Below are 22033 nucleotides of genomic sequence, written 5' to 3'. Positions count from 1 at the left end.
GCGGTGGCACTGCGGGTTAAACCGCTGAGCTGCTGAGCTTGCCAATTGGAAGGTTGGCGGTTCGAATCCACATGACGGGATGAGCTCCCGTTGTTAGTCCCAGCTCCTGCCAACCTAGCAGTTCAAAAACATGTAAATGCGAGTAGATTAATAGGTACCGCTTCGGCGGGCAGGTAACGGCGTTCCGTGTAGTCATGCCAGCCACATGACCATGGAAGTGTCTACGGACAAACGCCAACTCTTCGGCTTTGAAACGGAGATGAGCACCGCCCCCTAGAGTCGGACACGACTGGACTTAATGTCAAGGGAAACCTTTACCTTTACCTATGCTTAAGGTGGAAAAGGAGGAAAACTCTTTATACTGATATCCTGATATCTGATAACATGTCAGCTCTGTCATCCATGTGGCTTATGGATGGTGGAGCTAGTTCAGCCTAGTCTAAGGTGTCAAGTTGGGGGTGTCTGCCTGACATGCAAAGTATTCCACAAGTTAATTGAGTAGAAAAGTATGATATAATTTGGATTATGTTTTTAAAAACAGTATGGCTTGACAAGACAGCAAGAACACTCATTCAGATAAATGAAACCATGGATATTTGCCTAAAACCAAAAAAAACTACAATAGCCTTTGGAAAGATTCAGTAAACATTGAAAGGCAATTTGGAAGCTTTGATGGAAGGGTTAAGACAGAAGGTTAAAGCAGGGGAGATAAGAAATAGTAACAGCAATGACTTTTGACAGGATCTTTTAAAATGTGTGATTTGTCAGCCATGAATGAAATGCTTTGCAAAAAAAAAAGGTCACTTTTCTCAAAGCAAATCTATGTGCTCCTGTCCTCATGTCCTACCTGCAGGCTTTCCAGAATCTGCAGTTCGGATGGCTGTTGTAGGAAACAGGACATTTGACTTAAAATAGGCCTTTTCTTAAAGGATTTCCTTTGTTATAAGCAGCACTGCAGCAAAACCTGATTCTAAACAGGTTGGTCAGATTCATTTTGGAAGCCCTGTCACAATTTGTTTCATCATATTACATTGACCAGCTTTCAGCACTTGCAGAAAAAGAATGAGAGAGAAAAAGAAAGCTTTCAGTTATCAGATGTAAAGATCATGGCTGGCTAATAGTATTAGCTCATTCAGGCAGGGAGCCTGCTTAACCTCCCAACAGATGTTGTGTTTGGGGGCAAGGAGAAGTTGAGATGGTTGGGAATCCCATTTGCTAGAAAGGCAGTGGCAATCTCTTAGCAAGCTGCTTGTCAGCTTCCTCTCAGCACTGGCTGAACCAATGGCTGTTGGTCATTCTGTGAGAAGTCCCACTGCAGCTTTTAGCACCTTCAGAGGCCTTCGATGGATTCTCTCCTGACAGGGCACAACTCAGCATTGGGCCTTCCCTACCTTTGCTTCACCTCCCTTCCTCAAAAGTACTACCAGACGGTTCACTGGGTGTCTTCATTGCCCGGGTTCTTCTGGAGTCTGTTTTATTTTTTATTTTATCAAATTTTATCACCACCGCCCATCTCCCCCTCAAGGAGGGACTCTGGGTGGTTTACAATAAAATAAAGTTAAAAACCAAAACAATTATAAATACAATAAATACAATAAAAATAAGAATGGAATGGAATCAAGATGGGTGAGAGTTCTTTATCAGCCCGTGAGTGTAGTAGGTCCATCCAAGTCACCCTAGGGCACTAGCCATCCCCAAGTACGGCTATTCCCTCTTCCATTCCAAGCCTGCTGACAAAACCGGGTCTTTAATCTTTTTCGAAAGTCCAGGAGAGAGGTGGCCTGTCTCACCTCTGGGGGAAGGATGTTCCAAAGGGCGGGAGCTACTACAGAGAAGGCACGCTTCCAAGACCCCGCTAGGTGGAATTCTTTTACGGATGGGGTCTGTAACATGCCTTCCCTGCATGACCGGGTGGGGCGGATCGATGTAATCAGGACAAGGCGGTCCCTCAGATTATCTCGGTCCCATGCCATGTAGCACTCTTGGCAGTGCTCCTGCCTGCTTACCAGAAGGATCCCTTCGATCAGCATCTGAGGCTGAATTAGAAGCAACATCTGTGGTACTTTCCTGTGCAGGGACATTTTTGATTCCCAGTTGGAACTGAAATGAAAGGTGAAATAAAAATTGCAAACTGAACATGTCTGAAAATCTGCTCAAATGTGAAAAAGAAAATTGAGTGGTTTTAGACAATCCAGGTCTAATGAATGATCATTTTAAACAATTTTTCTAATCCAGCGTGATAAAAGGGATTTATTAGACGTTATTGTGGATTTTAGTTGGAGCGTAATTTGTGATGGAATTTGGCTTAGCCTCTCTCACCATCCCATAGACTCAGGTCTGGTCTGTGGCAACTCTGCATCTACATAAATCCCCTCATTGGAAGAGGGCTGGGTTGGGCTGGGGTAGCTTGCTTTCCCAAAGACAGTGAGTTTCCTGACTATTTGTACCACTTTGTTACAGCAGAATTATAAGCTAGAAGAGACAGGGAATGGCCACAGCCTCAAATCTGTTTCTCTTTAGGCCACCATAGATCTGATTTGATTGTTTTATTCCTACTAGTCCCCCTGCCAAAGATAGGTAGCTCCACAAAGAAGGTCAGGATATCAGGCAAGAAAGCTGCTCCCAATATAACTGGGCTAACGTCAGATTCCTTTGATTATTTGCCGCTGCATCATTAGGACAGTCAGTTGTGCTGCGTGACTGACTCTCTCCTTTCTCTTCAAGAGGATGTCTTCATCCAGCAGACCCAGGATGTGAAGAACCCCATCATTTATGCTGTTTTTGCAGCCTCGGGGTGAGTGCTTCCTCTGGTACTCATAATAGTCTATCCTCTAATCTTCTTGAGCAAAATCCCCGGGCTTAACTTGCAGTCAAAATAATGGTAAAAGCAGATACCGCTGACACCATTCTGTGAATAGCGGCCGCCTGCTCCCTGCTGAGCCAAGGAGGGTTTGGAACTGTCGTAGAATTTTCTGGCAGAGCTGGAACAAAGCCCAGAAGCACTTGCTCGCCAAGTGTTGGGTTTTCCCACAAACCGCACCCTAGCAGCTGTAGTTGATGGCTTGGTCATCCAGGGAGGAAGGCAGGTGGTGACTCCTCCACCTCCCCAAGATACATTTTCACCCAGAAGGATCAAGGGAGCATCAGGTCCTTTCTTAGATCAGCAAGCAGCAGCAGCAGCAGCTAGTGCCATTTTCCTCAATGCTTGTGACTGTAATGACTAATCCTGGAATGTTATCTCATTGGGAACATGGCTGGATAACTCCAGAGCAGCTGTTTGGGGCTGGCTCAAACAACCAGCATTGCTTTGTCTATCTCCCTACCCCAACCTCTTGCTAATTCAGACCTCTTGGGGTTCTGGGTCACTGCACATGCTATCGGAGGTTAAAGGGAATTCCAAGAGCTTGCCAACAACCAAGGAAGAGTAAAGAGAAATGTTTCCCCATTGCAACTATGAAGGGCAGAAAAGAAAAATACAAACGGCAGCCAGCATTTTTACACAAAAGAAATTATTAATGTCTGAGATGAATGTGGAGTTATTGTTTGTCTTTCTTTGCACAGGTCTGTGTTTAAGGGTTCTGCTGTGTGTGTCTACTCCATGGCTGACATCCGCATGGTCTTCAATGGACCGTTTGCCCACAAGGAAGGTCCCAACTATCAGTGGATGCCTTACACTGGCAAAATGCCTTATCCCCGTCCAGGCACCGTAAGCATGGGTTAGATCTCCAGTGGGTTCCTTCTCTGTCAGATTGCTGGCCTTGGGACATTGATCCATCTTCCTGGTGAAATATATGCTCTCCCAAGAATAAAGGTTTTATATATGACCATTTGCCCTTCAGACGTATGCATAAACAAATATGTATGGACTGATAAGATGTATGGAAGTGTGTGTAAGACAGTGTGTGCATGCACACACAATTAAGGATTCATTTTTGAAGCTGGCTGGGGAATTCTGGGAGTTGAAGTCCACACATCTTAAAGTTCCTAAGGTTGAGAAACGGCCCCAGAGAAATACTCCGTAGTTGTGCAAACTAGAAAGACCTGGGTGCTCCAGTAGTCTAACTAAGCCCTTCCCCTTTCTGCATTTTTCACAGTTGCTGAGAAAGATATTACTAGTGACATTCCCTGTTGGAAAATGTCTTAAGCTGATCTTCCTGTTGATCTAACTACTGCTTTGGTAGCCCAGTTGCTCTTCTCCTTCTTCCCTGGTTCCCCTTCTGCCTGCATGCTGGGATCCTCTGACACTTCACTGCATCTCCTTCCCGGTGCTTCCCCAGCCTCTTCAGTATGATGGCCTTTATCAAAGCATACCTTGTTCCCATTCTCTTTGACACTTGACATTTGGCCACCACGTGTGAGGCTGATTAGCATTTCCTCTCTTGATTGGTGGTCTCTAGGCTCATTTACTGGCATCCCTCCTTTGTTGGCAAAATATTCCAAAATAAGGAGAATTCATTGTTTCATTTCATTGGCTCAGAGATTGTGGTTTTCCACTCTCATTTACTTGTACATCCCACAGGCCAAAAAGTGACAGTCTTTGCTGTATATGGGGAGGCTTCCAAAAAACTCAGAGGGTAGGCTGGGTTTGGCTCTCACAGCTGAGCAGCTGCTTCAGATGGGATTCTGAGGTTTTTTATGGGCATTACTAAAACACTCCACAATCTAAGAATTACATTGCTGTTGGCAAATGAGAGACGCACAAAGATATTTCAGCCTAAGAGAGTCAGCCTGGTAAAGAAATGAAAAGTAAACTGAGGGAGATGCTGAGTTTAAGAGATGGGTCTATTTAAGATCAGGCCTGGAGGAGGAGACCTGCTGGCTCCACTCAACAACAAATTCTCTACCTTGTAAACTCTTTAAATCTTTCCTTCTCCCAAAATGAAAACAATATTTTTATTTTCATTTGGCTGGTTAAGCTTACATCCTGCTTTTCTATTCAGCTGGATACCCAAGAAAGCTAATAAGAAAAATATTAAAATACTGAACGAAAAACTGCAAATGCATGCTAACATGAACGTAGGTAGTCCTATACCACAATACTTTGGTAGCTGATCCTTGTGCCTTCAGGGGAGGAGCAAAAGAGATTCCTTTTATGGAAAGCAGCCACGGTGCATTACATCCATTCATTGGATTTATATCCTGCTTTTCTTCCAGGAGCTCAGAGTGGCACACTTACCACTCCCTCCTCCAATTCTTCCCAGGCTAAGGGAAAGTGAGCTTTCATGGCTAATGGTGGACATATACTTAGCCACAATACTGCACTAGCTCATGGAGGAGATTATACTGGGAGTGGGGACAAATAGAAAGCACTTGGAAGATTGGCTTCTATCAGATGCTGCAATATCTCCTGTAAGAAAGGGAGATGCTCCTTAAAAAAATTGTTGATGTATTGACTGAACCACATCACATATTATTTTTGCCTTGATTTTTCAGTGCCCAGGGGGGACATTTACACCCTCAATGAAATCAACCAAGGACTATCCTGATGAGGTGATCAACTTCATGCGCACTCATCCAATGATGTACAATGGTGTCTACCCCATACACCGCCAACCTCTTGTGGTGAGAACCAACGTCAAGTACAAGTTCACAACTATAGCTGTGGACCAGGTGGATGCAGCTGATGGACGCTATGAGGTGCTTTTCCTGGGCACAGGTACCCACTGATGTGCATTGAAAAGACTACACAGCACTTCCACCCACCAATCCCCAGCCTGGAAGATCAGCATTTGGGGTTTATGCATAACCAGCTGGGATAGGCAGTTTAGGGGTATTCTTCTAAACTTTTCTATAGCATTTCACCACCAAGTTCTTGTTAGTTGTGGAAGTAACTTATCTGGCAATACAATCAGTTGGAGGAGTAACAGAGTTATCAGATCCCAGCTCCAACTTTTCCATTTGTACTAGAATACTCTTTCAGGAGCACAGGAGAGCATTTGGAATTTCTGTTTATCCAAGGTCTTGTTTGGAAGTCAAAGGAATTTAGGCTAGAATTTACTACTCCGTAAGTCACACTTCAGAGTCCCCTTTTATATAGAACTGATTCCTCATTTTTTATGGTTTCCTGTAACACCTGCAAGGCTGCCCCAGATTTAAGAACTAGAATTCAGATAATGTTTCCTCAGTTTGATTGTATAACAGCCTCCTTGTCTAACACAGTAAAAATATATGTGCTTCCAGGCACTATCAAACAAAGATTCCAATGGATTCAGTCTCTTGTTTATAAACATGGCCTTCCAGAAGCTCCAGTGTAGAATTTATCTGAGCCAGCAAAGTTCCTACCAGATATGCTAGACTTCAGTGCCCATAATCCTGAGCCTGGGTGGAAGGCTGAAATCCATCATACATATTTGGAAGACACTCTACTGGCGAAGGCTGATGTAATATTATCTATTTATGAAAACCAGGCAATGCTGACCCACCATTTTCCTAGACTTCATTGGAGGCACTATTAACTCAAAGCATACAATTTTGCACAGGTCCAAGTCTCTTCCACTGAAGTGAGTGGAACAGTATTTCTGATACCTCTGAGCATAAAAATCACACAGATCTAATGACATGATTTATCAAAATGCAGAATTAATGCAGAGGGGAGGCATGGCTAGCAGATGTTCCTTGCACTGGGTTGAATCTGCTATAGGTGAGTTACCTGCCCCCCACAAGTCAAAGATGCCCAGCCAACATGCCAAGCAGGTGGCCAGGAATGCTAACAACCAAGGATGTTCCTCATTAGCTGGCAAATACTGTGTGTCTGCACAGCTGTTCTCTGGGCTGCCCAATTCACTGCTCAACATCCAGCAGCTGTACACAGTCTGGCCACCACCAGTCAGAGCCTGCAGGAAGTTTCTGCTTTCTTTCTGGCCAAAGGTGTAATGAATTTGCAAATCTTGGTTACTTCCTGTTGCAGAAAGAACCAGAAAAAGTTCAGGGATTGAGGAACTATCTGATGGAATTCATAGCTGTGGGTGGCATTCAATACAGAAGGCATGTAGAAGAGGGTGGGTTTGGCTGCTCAGGCAGCAGGTGCTTGCTTTTAATACCATCTTCAGCCATCTGAATCCATAACAAAGCTGCAAGTTCAGCATTCAGAAGCCAGTCCTGTGAATTCATTGTGGAAATGGCAGAAGGAAATAGCTGTCAGCACCACCTCTATGTTTCAGAGCATATCTAACATTTTCTCAGAAGCATTTACATCTGGCTTTTAAAATGAGTTACAAAAAAGTAATCACAACAAAGATTTCTTAAAAAAACACTTTTTTTTACAGTTTATATCTGAATATAACCAGTTGCAAGTCTTTGGATATAGCTATAAATGTTTTCCCTCCCCTGTTTTCCTTTGAAATCTATACCCACACATGCCACCAAATTCAAAATGGTCTTTGTGTTTTATAAGGTAAGACCCAAGTCAGCCTTGAGGAAAGCACTCGGACCCCATCTTGCAACACAGACTAGATAGGAACTAGCAAAGGTCTTCTAGGAGAGGATTCAGAATTAAATATTCTTCTCTGTTTTGTTTTTAAACCTTTGCCTCCAACTTGTCACTGGAAGGACAGCCAATTTATATGTTTTCTTGCATTTATTTGCTTTACTCTTGCAAGTAAAGCAGAGCCAGTATTTCCTTTTATGAGTGGAAACTCAAGGTAGTCCTAATGATAGGAGTCATCTTAGGGATAGATGGAGATCAGCCCCACTTTCAGTTAACTGAGGAGGAAGCAGGGAAGCCCCTTCCTACAACGATCATGATCACACATACACTCTCAGCCCATGCTGCTTGCTGTGGTTGTTACACTAGGGCAGTGTTTCTTAACCTTGGCAACTTTAAGATGTGTGGACTTCAACTCCCAGAATTCCCCAGCCAGCAAGCTGGCCACACATCTTAAAGTTGCCACGGTTGAGAAACATTGTACTAGGGAGTCAAGCTGGTATAAAGAATGAAAAGGTTCTACAGAATAATGAAATGGGGTTCACTTTAAGTACATTTTAGTAACATTGTATTTCTAATGCATATTGACTTTGTGCTGTAACACTTCTTCATGACTACCTAGCTCATGAAATCGATAGTCCACATGGAAAAAAGTACATTCCTTACACCCCTTTTTTTTTTAACAAGATACATCCATGCGCCGTAGTTCTCTGAGAGTCATATTAACTGAAAAAGTATTAGCACAGAACATTTCCTTTATGTTCAGTTCTTCAGTTTTTCTCTTGGGTTTAAGTTATTTCTGATTGTCATATAATGTGCTTGTTAGGTTTATTTCCTTCATCTCAGGATTGTGAGCTATTCTGTAGTTCTGTAGACTCTTGCCAGGAGCAGGACTTTCTCTGTGGTGGCCGAATTATGCCAAAACCTGTCAATTCAACCAGTTCTTGTACGGAAAACTCTTCGAAGAGCTGAATGAAACTTGACCAGCAGTCTCTTATGACAGCAAGCTAACCAGCCTTTCACAGATGCTTTCCAAGTATCACCAAAGAGATGATCTAAATAATAATTGTTTCTGTTACATTGCAGATTGGGGTACTGTCCAGAAAGTTATAGTTTTGCCCAAAGATGATTTGGAAACAGAAGAACTGATGCTAGAAGAGGTGGAGGTGTTCAAGGTACAAGTGATGCTTACCTCACCCAAGAATGTAATTACACTTGCTCCTCCATTAAGCACATGTGCTTGACAGCAGGAATAATGTAGTGGCAGAATGTAAACTGTGAAGTTCATTATTCACATTTCAGTTCAGCTATGAATTTACCAAATGGATCTGTCATTTGCTATATGGAGTCTGGATTATGATCTCTCATTGGATCAATATTGTGGTTGAGCATCCATCCTCACCCGGCTTGTCAAAATTATTGCAATGTGGTTTACATGGGGCTTCCCTTGAGGACATCTTGGAAGCTGCAGCTGGTCCAGAATGCAATGACTTGGTGGCTACGGGTGCACCTTAGTAAGACAACGTAACAGCATTACTCTGCAAGCTGCAGTGGCTTCCAGTAGGCTTCTGGGTGAAATTGAAGGTGCTAGTTATTACCTATAAAGTCCTTCGTGGCACAGGCCAGGTTAGTTGTGGGAGTGTATCTCCCTATAGAAGAGAGAAGGTCCTGAGGAGGAGGTAGGAGAAGGGAAATGTTTGCTCAGTCCTGGGAAAGTATAAAGTGTGAGATTCAGAGCAGCCCTATCTTGACTGTGTTGTCCTTAAAAAGGGGTTGGGTTTGGGACAGGCTTTCAAGTTTCTGTTATTCTATCTTACTACAATAAAGAACATTCCTAGAATACCTGCTGAGTGTATTTGTTGACCTGGCCTACCACAAAGGGCCGACATTCTCCAATTATTTCTGTCCATTGCACATGTTCCAGGTGGGCAGTCATGTTCCAGATCTCTTCTTTTAAACATTGCCATCTGATAGGATCTTGGAGGTGTGCCTCCTCTGTCACTGCACCTGCCCTGTAGAACAACCTCCCTCCAAGATCCAGATGGCCTCAACCTTGCTGGCCTTTCATAAGATGCTGAAGACCTGATTTTTTCTGTGGACCAGGATGTTAGATGAGACATATTTAGGGGAATTATTTGTGTAGACAGGAATGACATGTTTTCATTTTTGTCGGTTATTCCACAGTTGTTTTAATTGGATGTTAGCCACTCAGAGTCTCATGGTGAGTGGGAAGCCATAAAAATCAATCAATCAATCAATCAATCAATCAATCAATCAATCAAATAAAGCATTGCCTCTCTTTCTATGTTTGAACAATGATTAGAGGTTTATTCTTCGCACTTTTTTCTCTTTACATATAAAATAATAATAGACATTGAAGGAAATGCATCCAAAATAGATAAATTAGTATATTAGTATATGGGAAAAAAGAGATCTGATCAAGCTTATTCTTTACGTATGTACAAGCACGATACACATGGACGCATACACAATCAAACCCATAACCTTCTCTTTTAAAAGTGCAAGTATAGAAGTCAGTAAATATAGGTTTTGTAGAGATGGAGATGATCCAAATAATAATAATGAATGAACAAACAAACAAACATTACCTTCTATATAGTATAATATTTAAATAATATTAGTCTAGGAGTGGTGCAAGGACTAGATTAAAATAACATACTTTGAATATTGTCCCAAAATCACTATCTGAATGATTAGAACTTATATTGATGAAATTGCAGACCGAGATTTCTCATTCCCCCAACTTTTCAGATAATACCTTTAATTGGTATACATGTAATATATTAATTGGTCTATTCTCTCTAAACTACTTCAGGGACCAGCCATTCTCTCTTATACATGGATTAACCATTATGGATTAACTGTCTGGTTTCTCTACAGGTTCCAGCCCCAATCAAGACTATGACCATCTCTTCCAAAAGGGTGAGTTTTCTCTTCCTGAGACAATTTCTAAATCAGGTTCAGAGATGGTTCATTGGAAGAAAGGTGTACTTTTCCCCCTAACTAGTGGTCTTCTTGGCAAAAGACCAAGATACATGGAGGTGTCCCCTCCCTCAATTCTAGCACTTTTGCATTTCCTTTGAGTACCTGTTCTGCCTTGAGCTTAATCCAAAAGTCCTTGACTCTATTGGGGTGCAACTGGGTGAGCTGGGCAAGGCAGTGTTTCTCTCCACCTTTTCTCAAGGAAATCTATATCCCGATCGCTGGTGAATTGTGGGAGCAGAAGAATTTGTAGCTCTGTCAATATCTGAATGTTACTGTGCCCCAACAGCAACAGCTCTATGTATCCTCAGCCATTGGGCTAACACACCTGGCCCTTCACCGCTGTGATGTGTACGGAGAAGCCTGTGCTGACTGCTGCTTGGCCAGGGATCCCTACTGTGCCTGGGATGGCAAATCCTGTTCCCGCTATTCTGCTTCTTCCAAGAGGTACCAAGAGTCTAGAAAGACTGCGTTTGCAAAATGCAGCTCTGGGTTGGAAATCCTCAGCAAAGGGGCTTCAAAAATAACTGGGGAGACAAGAACAGCGTACAAAAAGGGATTATTTCCAAAAGATCTGGGAGTATATTGGGCTGGCTTTACAGGTGAATACTGATGACAGTTCAGAAAATTAGTAATATTGTCATAATATGAGATTCAGAGGAGGTCCCAGATAGAATTATGCTATAATTCTGTCTGGGACCACCTCTGAACCTCGTAATAGAGCCTATGAACCATACATATATTCATACCATTCCCTTTCAGGTTAAGCAAAGTTATGCAACATTCAGAAAAAGAGTAAGAAGTAGTAAGCAAAAAAAAGAGAGAGAGAGAGAGTCAGGAGAGAAGGTGGGGTGGGGGGAAGGAAATCTCACTAAGTCTAGTTTACATAAATACTCCATTATATTTCTCCATAACTTCCTTTCCACTGCATCCATCCACCACTTCATGCATTGCCTTTTGCTCTGTAAACTTTTCACCTCTCTCTGAGGAGGTAACAACATTATCCAACCACAACTTTCTCAACCCCCGCACCCCTTCGTCTCAACTCCTTCACTCTGCTTTCCTGTATTCGTTAGGTGAATTGATCCTTATTTGGCCTCTCTATATGACCAAAGGGTCTGCAGTGTACTTCTTTCATTCTGGTCACTGACTTGATTATTTAATCCACATTTGCACATCACCCATCCATTCTTAATCCCATCTCTTCTTGTTTTACCACACACACAGTTCTTAGGTGGCCCTACTTCTCTGACATATTCAACTCTCACTTCCATATAGCCAAATGGGCAGCAGCATGCTCTTATACATAGCTGTTTTCACTTCTTTCAGTATACTTCCATTCCTTGCAAGAGAGCACAAACTACCCCTTACCATTCTATTAATATCTGTACTTTCCCGTCTTTAATAAACTTTCTATCAAAGTACAGAAATCCATCAACTTGCGCTAACTTTTTTGCCCTTTGTACATAACTTGCAATTCACTCCATTTTCCCTATCAAAGAAAATAACTTGGACTTCATTTTTTAGGGCCATACTCTAAATTGCGTCATGCTGTCTATGTATTCCTGCAAATCATTTAGGTTCTCAGAAGTACCGGCAAAATCATTTTCCTGGCCAATGCCACCACAACCATTCTGTATTTGTCCTTTAATATGTTAAACGACCAAGGGGCATTCACACATATTTACTCTTACTCTCTGTTCAGTGTTGAACGATTTGCTAAGCATTCCATTCTCATGCTGGCCTCACATTCATCATCTACTGCTCTTACTCCATTCAGCATCCAACCTTCAGCTCCATGTTTTTGTGAAACATTCCATAATTCAGCCCTGTTATCATATACATCCTCTATTTTTTTAAAAAAGGAATACATTTTCCTTTTCACTTTTATATATTTCTCAATGAACCGCTGATCTGCTTATTCCTTGTTCACGCTGCACTTCTCAAATTATGCTCAATGTCCCTTCTCATGTCCTTCCAACCACAAGTTTCATGGGAAGGGTGGAGAGGGGCAAATGACAAAACATGCATCATGATTTACATACTTGCATCCAATACAAGGCTGGGGTTTGTGTTGTGTCATCATTCTCGGAGACTGCCTGGACTAGTCCCTGCAGTTTTCTTGGCAAAGTTTTTCAGAAGTGGTTTGCCGTTGTTTCCTTCCTAGGGCTGAGAGAAAGTGACTGGCCCAAGGTCACCTGGTGGCTTTGCGCCTAAGGCAAGACTAGAACTCACAGTCTCCCAGTTTCTAGCCTGGTGCCTTAACCACCACACCAAACTGGCTCTCATCGTTCCTATACAGATCTCTAAAATACACCTTCCAGTATTCCTTCACTTCAGTTTGATTCCAAATAATTTCAGTGCTTCTTGGTTCAGCTCTTCCACTCCACTGAAGAGGACTTCTTGTTCAGCTCTCTTCATCCACTTCAGTTGTTTATTCCCATCACAGTCTGCATTTTCTCTACCTCTTTTAACTGTTTCTTGCTCTCTTTGACTACAACTTTGCAGCTTTTTCTCTCCATACAGTAATTTTTTCTCATCATTGTTTGCAGCAATTATCCTCTTATTTGCCTTTATTTTAATAGCTTTTTTATTTTCAAATTGCATAAAGCATATTTTTAAATATTTCCCATTAACAGAACTCTACATCAATGGCACTTTGTAACTTAATTCTTTTTATTCTTTTCTAAAAGTCTTCTGGATCCTCCTTCCTTATATCTACTTTCCATTCATTCAGTTGGAAGGTCATCTACATCACAGTAATTTTTCATGTCCTTTTCCTAAGATCTTCTGTTGACACTACCAAAGAATGGTCTGTTTCATGTTTAGAATATCTCGTCACTCTCACCATTCCTTCACTAATTCTGTCAGTCTTTCATCATAAACAATATAATCAATCATACTTTTAGATTTATATTAATTCCTTTATTATGTGTATGTATAGATTTATGCTTAAACTATGTATCTGAAACTAGCAATCTTTTTCTAAGCAGGTATTCTCCATCATCACAATTCTCAGTCATTCTTGGAACTCTGAATGGCCCAATCATGTTTTTGTACTCTCTTGTCTCATTTCCACCCATCCATTCATGTCACTTAACAGTATAGAATCCATACAGAATGTTTCCGTAAATTCCGATCCTTTCATTATCGTCATTCACTGGAGCACAACATACAACTGTCACTAACCTATGCACTCCTTCTTCCTTTTGCACCTACAATAATCTAGATGACACCAGTTCATACTTTCTGACATACATTTTAGTCCTTTCAATCATGATTAAACCTACAGCACTTTCCTGCATGTATTCAGTTCCAATCCACAAGATCAGACCACCTTCACTCAGATCTGTTAGGTCCTTCCCCTGGTTTTTTTTAGTTTCACAGACTAAACTGTGAACAGCTTAGTCAGTGAACACAACATACCTTCCTTTCCTAAATTTCATTCATTAATTCAAACACTTTACTGTTTAATCCTCTTACACTCCTAACTACATTCTTGTATGTCATGGTTGTCACTAGATGGCTCATAGATGTGTAACTAAACTGCCAAATATGACTTTGGTCAATTGAGGCTTTCCCATGCTGCTTTTTAGTAATACAGGGAGAGAGTAGACTAGGTTGTCAGCCTTACTCATACCAGGGTGACATGTAGAATTCCATGGGAACTGTGAAGACACAGCACCAGCCAGTTCTGGGACCCACTGGCCAACATGCCACAAGCACAACTTACATCCCAAGCATACTGTACCTATGCTATTCTGTTCAAGCTAGAATTGATAAACTAGTAACTTCCTTGCAAATCAGCATACTATATGCATATTGCCTTCATCCCACCAATGAGGAGATACATGCAGGGTACTGACAGACACTTGGGTCATTCATTGCCTATGGATCCTGTAGAAGCATTTCACTATAATTGCCTAGGACTACTTCAGTATAAAAAGTTATGATGAAATCATCTAGGTGTAAACAACCCTATATTAATATAGAATATACAGTAAATGCTTCAGGGCAGGGACTGGGATCTTGGAAGATATTAGAGATTTTCATGATTGGCTGAGAATTACTGAAGGATGCCCTGCATGGGTACAGGCCAGAACAGTAGAATGATGAAGTAGATTACAAGGGCTTTCTATCATGTTGCTGTTTCTACTGTTGGTGGGAGGGTCCAAGATTTTGGTTGCTTATCTGGCTGCTTCTTTCCTTACTGCAGGCGTAGCAGACGACAAGATGTCCGGCACGGCAACCCTATCCGTCAGTGCAGGGGTTACAATTCCAATGGTGGGTGCCATTTTCTTAGTCTCTAGGAAAGAGAGGTTAGCATTCCCCACACTGGAAGCCTCACTGGGGAACAGTGGCTGTGCTTCTTCTGGCCCATTGTCTGTAAAGTGGGTTATAGCTGCATTTCACGTACTATTTCAATCCACACAGTAGCTAGATAAATGGCTAGCTTGCCAGAAGAGATCAGCGGGGGGTGGAATATCTTGAGGTATGTGCATAACCAGGTTATCTGTCTTCCTCATTTCTATACAAGAAGTTACATGAAAGGTTAATTCCCAATCACTTATTTTTCTTTTGGAGGATAAAAATAACAACAACCCAGTTTCTAAACATCACAGTTTGTGCAGATTCATATGTAAGACAAGGTGAAGAAGGCATTCCCTGATCCAGTGTTTTTATTACCTGCTTCATTCTTGTGTCCATCTGTCTGATTGTCGTTTTCTTGCAACCACATTAAGATTTGCCAATTAATATCTGTATAAAGCTAACTGGCTTTGTAAAGTACATTTAGTCAGAACAAATAGGGTTTTCTAAATAGGCACACATTTATATATTTGGTTAATTTATTTTGAACACAGGCTAAGAGTTTCCTTCATGTGTAATATGGACTGGCTTGGCCCAGAGGACAGGCAGACAGGGATAAAGCAGGGAGAGACTTCTTCATGTTGGATGGATGGATGGATGCAATCAGAAAAAGGAACATGACTGAAGAATAAGAATGTATTCAGACCAGCATTTTTGTATTTTCTTGTTTTACTATAGCTGGCTTTGTAACTAACTTATGAAAGTGAAAGGTGAAAGGTCCCCTGTGCAAGCACCGAGTCATGTCTGACCTTTGGCGGGAAGACGCTTTCACGACGTTTTCTTGGCAGACTATAGCGGGGTGGTTTGCCATTGCCTTCCCCAGCCGTCACCTTCCCCAGCAAGCTGGGTACTCATTTTACCAACCTGGAAAGATGGAAGGCTGAGTCGACCTGAGCTGGCTACCCGAGACTCCAGCTTCCGCTGGGATCGAACACAGGTTGCAGGGAGAGTTTTCAGTTGCAATACTGCCACCTACCACTCTGTGCCATGCAATCCATAAAATAGTTATATTTGTCTTCAGAATAACTACAGTATTTTATTTGACATCTCTGAGGATAAATGCACTCACACTGGTGTGAGTTCTGCTGCACAAGTACAAATGCATAGACAATATACCCAGAACTATGGTATGATTTTCTAAAGCAGATCACACAAAACCCAGGCAGTCATCATATTCCCTGAAAGATCTGTATGCTGAGTGGGAAATTAGACTCATCTGAAAAGGGTGTCTGATAATAACTTGGTCACTTCTTTTGTATTTTATAAACCTTTATAAACCATTATCTGGTTGTCTCTTCTTTCTTCCACTTCCAGCCAGCAAGAACTCAGTAGAGGCTGTTCAATATGGAGTGGAGGGAAGCACAGCCTTTCTCGAGTGCCAGCCTCGCTCCCCTCAAGCCACCATCAAATGGCTCCTCCAGAGAGACAACAGTGACCGAAGGAAAGAGGTGGGCAGGCAGGCAAGGGAGGAAGGATGGCCTTTGGTGGAGGAGTAAAAGGGGTGGAGGAGTCTGCATGAAAAGCGGGGGGAGTCTACATCCCAGTTGGGGGCTGAGAGGGGAGGGGTAGCCCTCCTCTGACTTAGATATTACGAGATGGGGCTCTTTCATGCTCTCCCTTGAGCCTGCTTTCAACCTCTTCAGTGACATATAGTATTTTTCACCCACCTCCTGGGTGCTAAAAAGAGCTGTGCTAAAGGCACACACTATTCTCACACTAGCTAACTGACAAACACCCAGGAAGCTCCTGTATTTCAGAAGCAAAGAGCAGAGCTGCCTTTGAGCTTTTCCAGCTGTTGGGCTGCAGCTTCCTTCATCCCAGACTGTGCAGCCATTGGGCATGATTGGTTGGAGATGATGGGGTTGTAGTCATGGTGGGGAATGCTGGACTATGCTCAGAAAATCTCCTCAACCCATTTGAGCTACAGCTGGACAGAGAGTCCCATGATACACTCTGGTCTTTCTATCTCCCCTCCCAACACACATGATGAGTAACAGCCTCAACCCAGTTTTCTCATGCCCTGCCTATACTCTCATTTGCTCCTGAGTAAAAGAATAGGAAACTGGGCCCTTGACCATGACTGGCTACTTAGGACTGCAGTAGAGTTCTAAAAAATCCTACAACTGATGTAAGGAAATAGTAAATAGGAGCCATTTGATGTGAAGCAAGAAGGCTACAAGCCAGAAAGTGCTCCAGGAAGATAACCATGGCCAAGCGTCTGTGGCCAGTTCCTTCCCTGCCATGTGTTCTAACATCCCCAAGCCTGGCTGATCCACCTCTGCTAACCATGTTTCTCTGGTGCTTCTCTTTCCACAGCTCCGCACTGAAGGACGGGTGCTGAGGACAGAGCAGGGGTTGTTGTTGCGGTCCCTGCAGCTCTCAGATGGGGGCCTGTATTCCTGCACAGCCACAGAGAACAACTTCAAGCACACCGTGGCCAAAGTGCAACTGCATGTACTGAGCAGTGAAACTGTCCATGCTGTGCTCTTCCAGTCAGAAGCCCCCGTCCCGTCTGCAGCAGCCATGAGAGCTGGCCTGCCTGGCACATTCAGCTCTCAGTACCGTGACCTCGTCCAGCTGCTCACACAGCCCGAGATGGGACTCATCAATCAGTATTGCCAGGGATACTGGCGGCATGTGGCCTCCAGTCACAAGGAGACTTTGGCTGGTCTCAAAGCCAAGGAGCTGCAGGACCAGAAGAAGCCACGGAACCGCCGGAATCACCAGCCAGAGATGGATCAGCACACATGAAAGTGGCAGCTGAAAGGGACTATGTGATGACAGTTCTATATTTTCCCCATTTTCATATATATATATATATATATATATATATATATATATATATATATATATATGAAATCTCGCACCGTCACACTGTTCCCTATCAAGACAGTATTTATTTGTAGGTTGTACATAATCCATGGGTCTCGCCGGGTGTGAGACGGCAAAGAACTTGGAGGTGTCCCCATGGCAGCTGGCTCTTCCTCCCCACTTTTATCTGTGGTACTGTAAAAGAACTGACATCTTGGAGGGGAGGGGACAAGAGCCAAAGCAACTGTTCACCTCTCAACTCAAGAGTGCACAGCTGACCCCAGCCAGGGAAGGAGAGTTGCAAGGATGTCCAACAGCAAAGTTACTGTTTCCTTAGCTCCCTTTCTCCATTATGGTCTTAGCACAGTGGGGCACAATGCCCTATGGATCCAGAATGGTGGGTAAGTCTGGCCCATCCTCAGCAAATTTGAGATGTTACTGTTACTGTCACTGAAATCATTCCTTTTTGGGTGCTTTTTTTAAAGGCAGCTGTCAGGCACCAAGCATTCCCCCAGTCCTACTCCCCTTGCCAGTACACACCCAGAGGTGTATATAAGCCCCTACCACACCTCCAAAGCACTTTCTTCCCCTTCTAGACATCTCTCTGCCTCAAAGCACATATTGATGGGACACTCTCCAGGGAAACTTGCTATGGAGACTGAAGCTCTTAGGGAGCCCAAGCTATCTGAGGAAGAAGGAAGTGCTCCACCAAGGATATCTATGCATGGCCCATGTGGTGCTTTTCCTGCTACTGAAAACAAGCCAATTCCACTAGGAGTTCAAAAATGACTTTCTGTTTTGACAGTGCTTCAACTGGTGTGCCTTCCCAGGATGAATGGGATTTGGCCTCTGAGGGCAGAGGCACCTGGTTTGGTTAAGAAGTTTACCATTGATGGACACAAGGGCCACATCCAAATGAGTTATGCCAGGGAGATATAATGTACATATGAACCAAAGCTACTCTCCTAGAGTGCATGCATCAGGCATTTCCAAGACCAAAGACAGCATGGCGGTGGAAGTAGCAGAGAGGATAAAGCATTGGTGCATGGCCATCAGGATATCTGGCTTCTGTTTTGCTAACCCATGGAGGAATTGGTGCCTTGGTTTCCCAACCTAGTTATATATACTGTACAATACTGTATTTGTATCAGTTTGCCCGTAGGGAGTCCAAAGCCTCAGTATGATACTACCATCCCATCCAGCAAAGCAATAGAAACCAAGGAGAAGTGTTACAGTCCGACCAAATAGTCACAGAAGAGTTCTATAGCATCACGGTTACTGAGCAGGCCGCCCGGCCAATATAAGAAGAAGACAGGCTGGTGAGAGCCTGGAAGGAGAGAGGAGATTCAGGGAGATCTGTTTGCCTTTCTCTTAATTATAATATGAGTTTATGAAAAACAGGCTAAGGATTAATAAGCATTCATTGCATGGAATCATTGCCTCCCCACAACCTTACTGCTTTCTCTTGTCTTCAGAAATGAAGCCAACTTTGCTTGACTCTCAATCTTCTTTTAAATTATAGTAATTAAGGAAACAGTGCCATGGAACATGAGCAGATTGCATGTTTCTCACCATCAAATAAACATATTCAAAGAGGGAGGAGGGTTCCTGGGTGAAAAAGTGAATGTGCCAAGTTTAGGTTACATTTTAATAACTCTCTTGAATGTCTTCCCACTTTCCTCATTTTCCCCCTTGCTATAGTGTTTCTTGAATGTCTGGATGTACTTGCCCCCTTGGAAAACAATTGGGTTCTCTTGGCTCTTGGACTCCTAGCTTTATTGGTGTAGGCATGATTTTTACCTTCTATAACTCCATCGGGGAATGAATGAAAAAGCAATCCAGATGACATCTACCTGCAGAGTTACAGTGTTCTGCATATCCTGAGCTTCCGATTGCAATGAGCTGTGCACTGATGCACGGAAAACAAATGCTTTCCTATGGCTATGGACCTCATTAATATGGGGCTAGTTACACAACGCTGCAGGGACTACCATTACTGAGCATAGTATGTATAGAAAAATATCTTGCACAGAGCTATCACATTTACCCTAAATGTGTGGCTGAAGTAAGTTAGGATGATGGAAACTATGTTGTTTCTGCTTCTGTCTGCACAGCAAGGAAGTGTCTCCACAGCAGAGCTGAAGACTGCAGAAATCTGCAGTATCTGTGATTTCCACCACCCTCCCCCCCACAGCCCCAGAGCTGTATACCACCTGCTGTTAACAAAGAGAGCTCACCTTTCATGTTTGGAAACACAGGACCTTCTTCATCCACCCTCTCCCTTAAAAGCAGGCCCCTTCCTCTGCCAGTCTGAGTGATGTGAGTATACTTTCTCTTGTAAATAGCTATAAATCAAAAATGTAACAAAATCCTGAGATATGGGGCATCTGAGCAGTAGCTCCTCATGAAGAAGTCAGGCGCAAAGCCACATTGCGCTTGGAATGTGAGATTCCTGTGGATAGAACAAGCTAATAAACACTGGCTTTGTTTTTGGAAATTCAAGACTCCTTCATCTTCAGTTCCACTCAGGTCTCTTTTGTCTCCCTGGCCCAGATTTGGATTGCAGATTTTGTCTATGGACTGCTCCCTCCAGAACAGCTTTTTTAATGAGATGGATATATGCTTGTTACTGAAAACTTGTGACTCTTTTGCTCCTAGAGAATGTTCAACAGTGTTGGTTTTCACACATCTACCTCCATACATGCCCACTCATACACTTTAATCTTTCTACCCCTTGCAAGTTCCCCAGCCAATGTTTTTGTGACTCAGAGACCAAACACATTACACATTCTAATAAAGTACCATTAAGGGGTTGTATTGGCTATTCCAACCTCCCCCTACAGCTGTATCAAATTACTGCTATCATACCCCACACTGTCTAGAGACAAGGGAAGTATATAGCAGTTCCCTTCTGCAAGCAGGAAGTCCCCACCTAGGCAGCATATCAGGAGACTGGAATAGCTTTCATTGTAAAATCATCCAAGGAGGCACTTTGTGTTAGTGCAGGGAAGCACTCAAACACATGAGTCCACAGCTGCAGTTTGAAGTGGTTATACCTGCACAGCAAAAGGCCTGCACAGATCAGGATTCTATTGTGCAATGGCTTTCTCTAATCTTTTTCCTTTAAAGCAACCCAAATTGGGGACCATTGCCCATCATGAGAAAGTGAATTTTGTCACTGAATTACACACCATGGTTGGGAATTTTGTTTTGTTTTTTGTTCTGTCTACCTGCATTTCTCATTATTCAGCTTCCCTAGGTGACCTGGGGTTTTATGAGAGAGTGAAAAACCTATCTGCTTTTGCACATCATGTATAATTTTACAAACCTGTAGCCTGCTCCTCTAAACTCAAAAGCTCCAAAGATCACACCATTCCCACCAGCAGCATTGCTTTTGCCACCTGATCATGTGGGCCTTTTCTCCTTTTTCAGCTTGATAATGTTCTTTTTTCATTTCTTTTCTGAGAAGTAGCAAACAGAACTGTGCACGCTATTCCAAGCATGGTCACACGTTAAGTAACACATCCAAGCAGTTCCACTCCATCTATAAATATGGCCACAAAAATCATGATTGGCAACTTCGGTGCTCACTTACAAGGTTTATACCATTCCTTATTTTAAAATCCGCAGGATAGGTCTCCAACAGAACCAGAAATAACATAATTAAGCCCATCAAATTGCAGATTCCGAATTTTGATTTGAAAACCATGAACTGGTTCAGGTTTCTTTAACCTGAGAGGGATACTAAGAAGCTAAAGTTGCCACATTTGCAGTAAACCTCACAGTCCAGAGACTCAATACATTAGATGCTCCCCCAAGCACAAGAGGCTAGAAGAGGCCAAACACTTGCATTTCAGTGGATGAAAATATAGACTGTGCTGAAGCTCCATTTCTTGTTTTAAGCCTCTTTGTGCAGAAATTCTAGTGATGAGTATATAACCGTTGACCATAAGATCACACCCAGCCATGGCTTATTTTCCATTTATTTAAGGAGCAACATACACCCCTTTTTTTTTTAATGAAGCAACCAGGTAGATAATTTTCTGCTTCTTCTGGCTGATGAGCAGCCTGGGAAGGGCAAATGTTGGATTTCTTAGGCCTGGCCCTGGCCCTCCGTGCCCTGTGGCCTAGAGACAAAGAGATCTTGTTCTGTGGGCTTCATAAAAAGAGAGACAACATGAGCTCCAGCCTCTCTGGGGTGTGCTGAAGCAGCTGGTTAAGCAAACACACCAGGAAAAAGAAACCAGGGTCATGGACTCATTTCCTGTCCTTTCCTGCCACTGGCTAAGTTGGGGAATTGGATGGGCCATCAGGGGACAGGTCTGCCAATCCCCAAGGATGTCACAGGCCTTTTCCTGCTAGCCCACAGTTTGCACAGCTTTTGTGAAGCTTGAGGGGAATTTGTGTACCTACCAGTCTTTTCTCTGC

At 42.9% G+C, this 22033-nt stretch overlaps 1 protein-coding gene across 4 annotated transcripts in view; it reads left to right on the top strand.

Annotated features, from left to right (window-relative positions):
- Positions 1–20102, top strand: part of SEMA3F (semaphorin 3F) — a 152505-nt gene extending 132403 nt beyond the window's left edge. For all 4 annotated transcript variants that reach the window (XM_063291988.1, XM_063291990.1, XM_063291991.1 and 1 more), the window contains 9 exons: positions 2725–2794; positions 3562–3706; positions 5434–5656; positions 8510–8598; positions 10325–10366; positions 10716–10873; positions 14643–14710; positions 16109–16242; positions 17111–20102. In XM_063291988.1, the coding sequence (XP_063148058.1) occupies positions 2725–2794; positions 3562–3706; positions 5434–5656; positions 8510–8598; positions 10325–10366; positions 10716–10873; positions 14643–14710; positions 16109–16242; positions 17111–17545 (1364 nt within the window). In that variant the 3' untranslated portion in view covers positions 17546–20102. The remainder of the gene's footprint in view (positions 1–2724; positions 2795–3561; positions 3707–5433; positions 5657–8509; positions 8599–10324; positions 10367–10715; positions 10874–14642; positions 14711–16108; positions 16243–17110) is intronic.
- Positions 20103–22033: the final 1931 nt, after the last annotated feature.

This window comes from Candoia aspera, chromosome 2 (assembly GCF_035149785.1).
Source record: "Candoia aspera isolate rCanAsp1 chromosome 2, rCanAsp1.hap2, whole genome shotgun sequence".
NCBI lineage: Eukaryota > Metazoa > Chordata > Lepidosauria > Squamata > Boidae > Candoia > Candoia aspera.
Note: the sequence above shows the minus strand (reverse complement) of the source record. Positions and strands in the feature narration are given on the sequence as shown.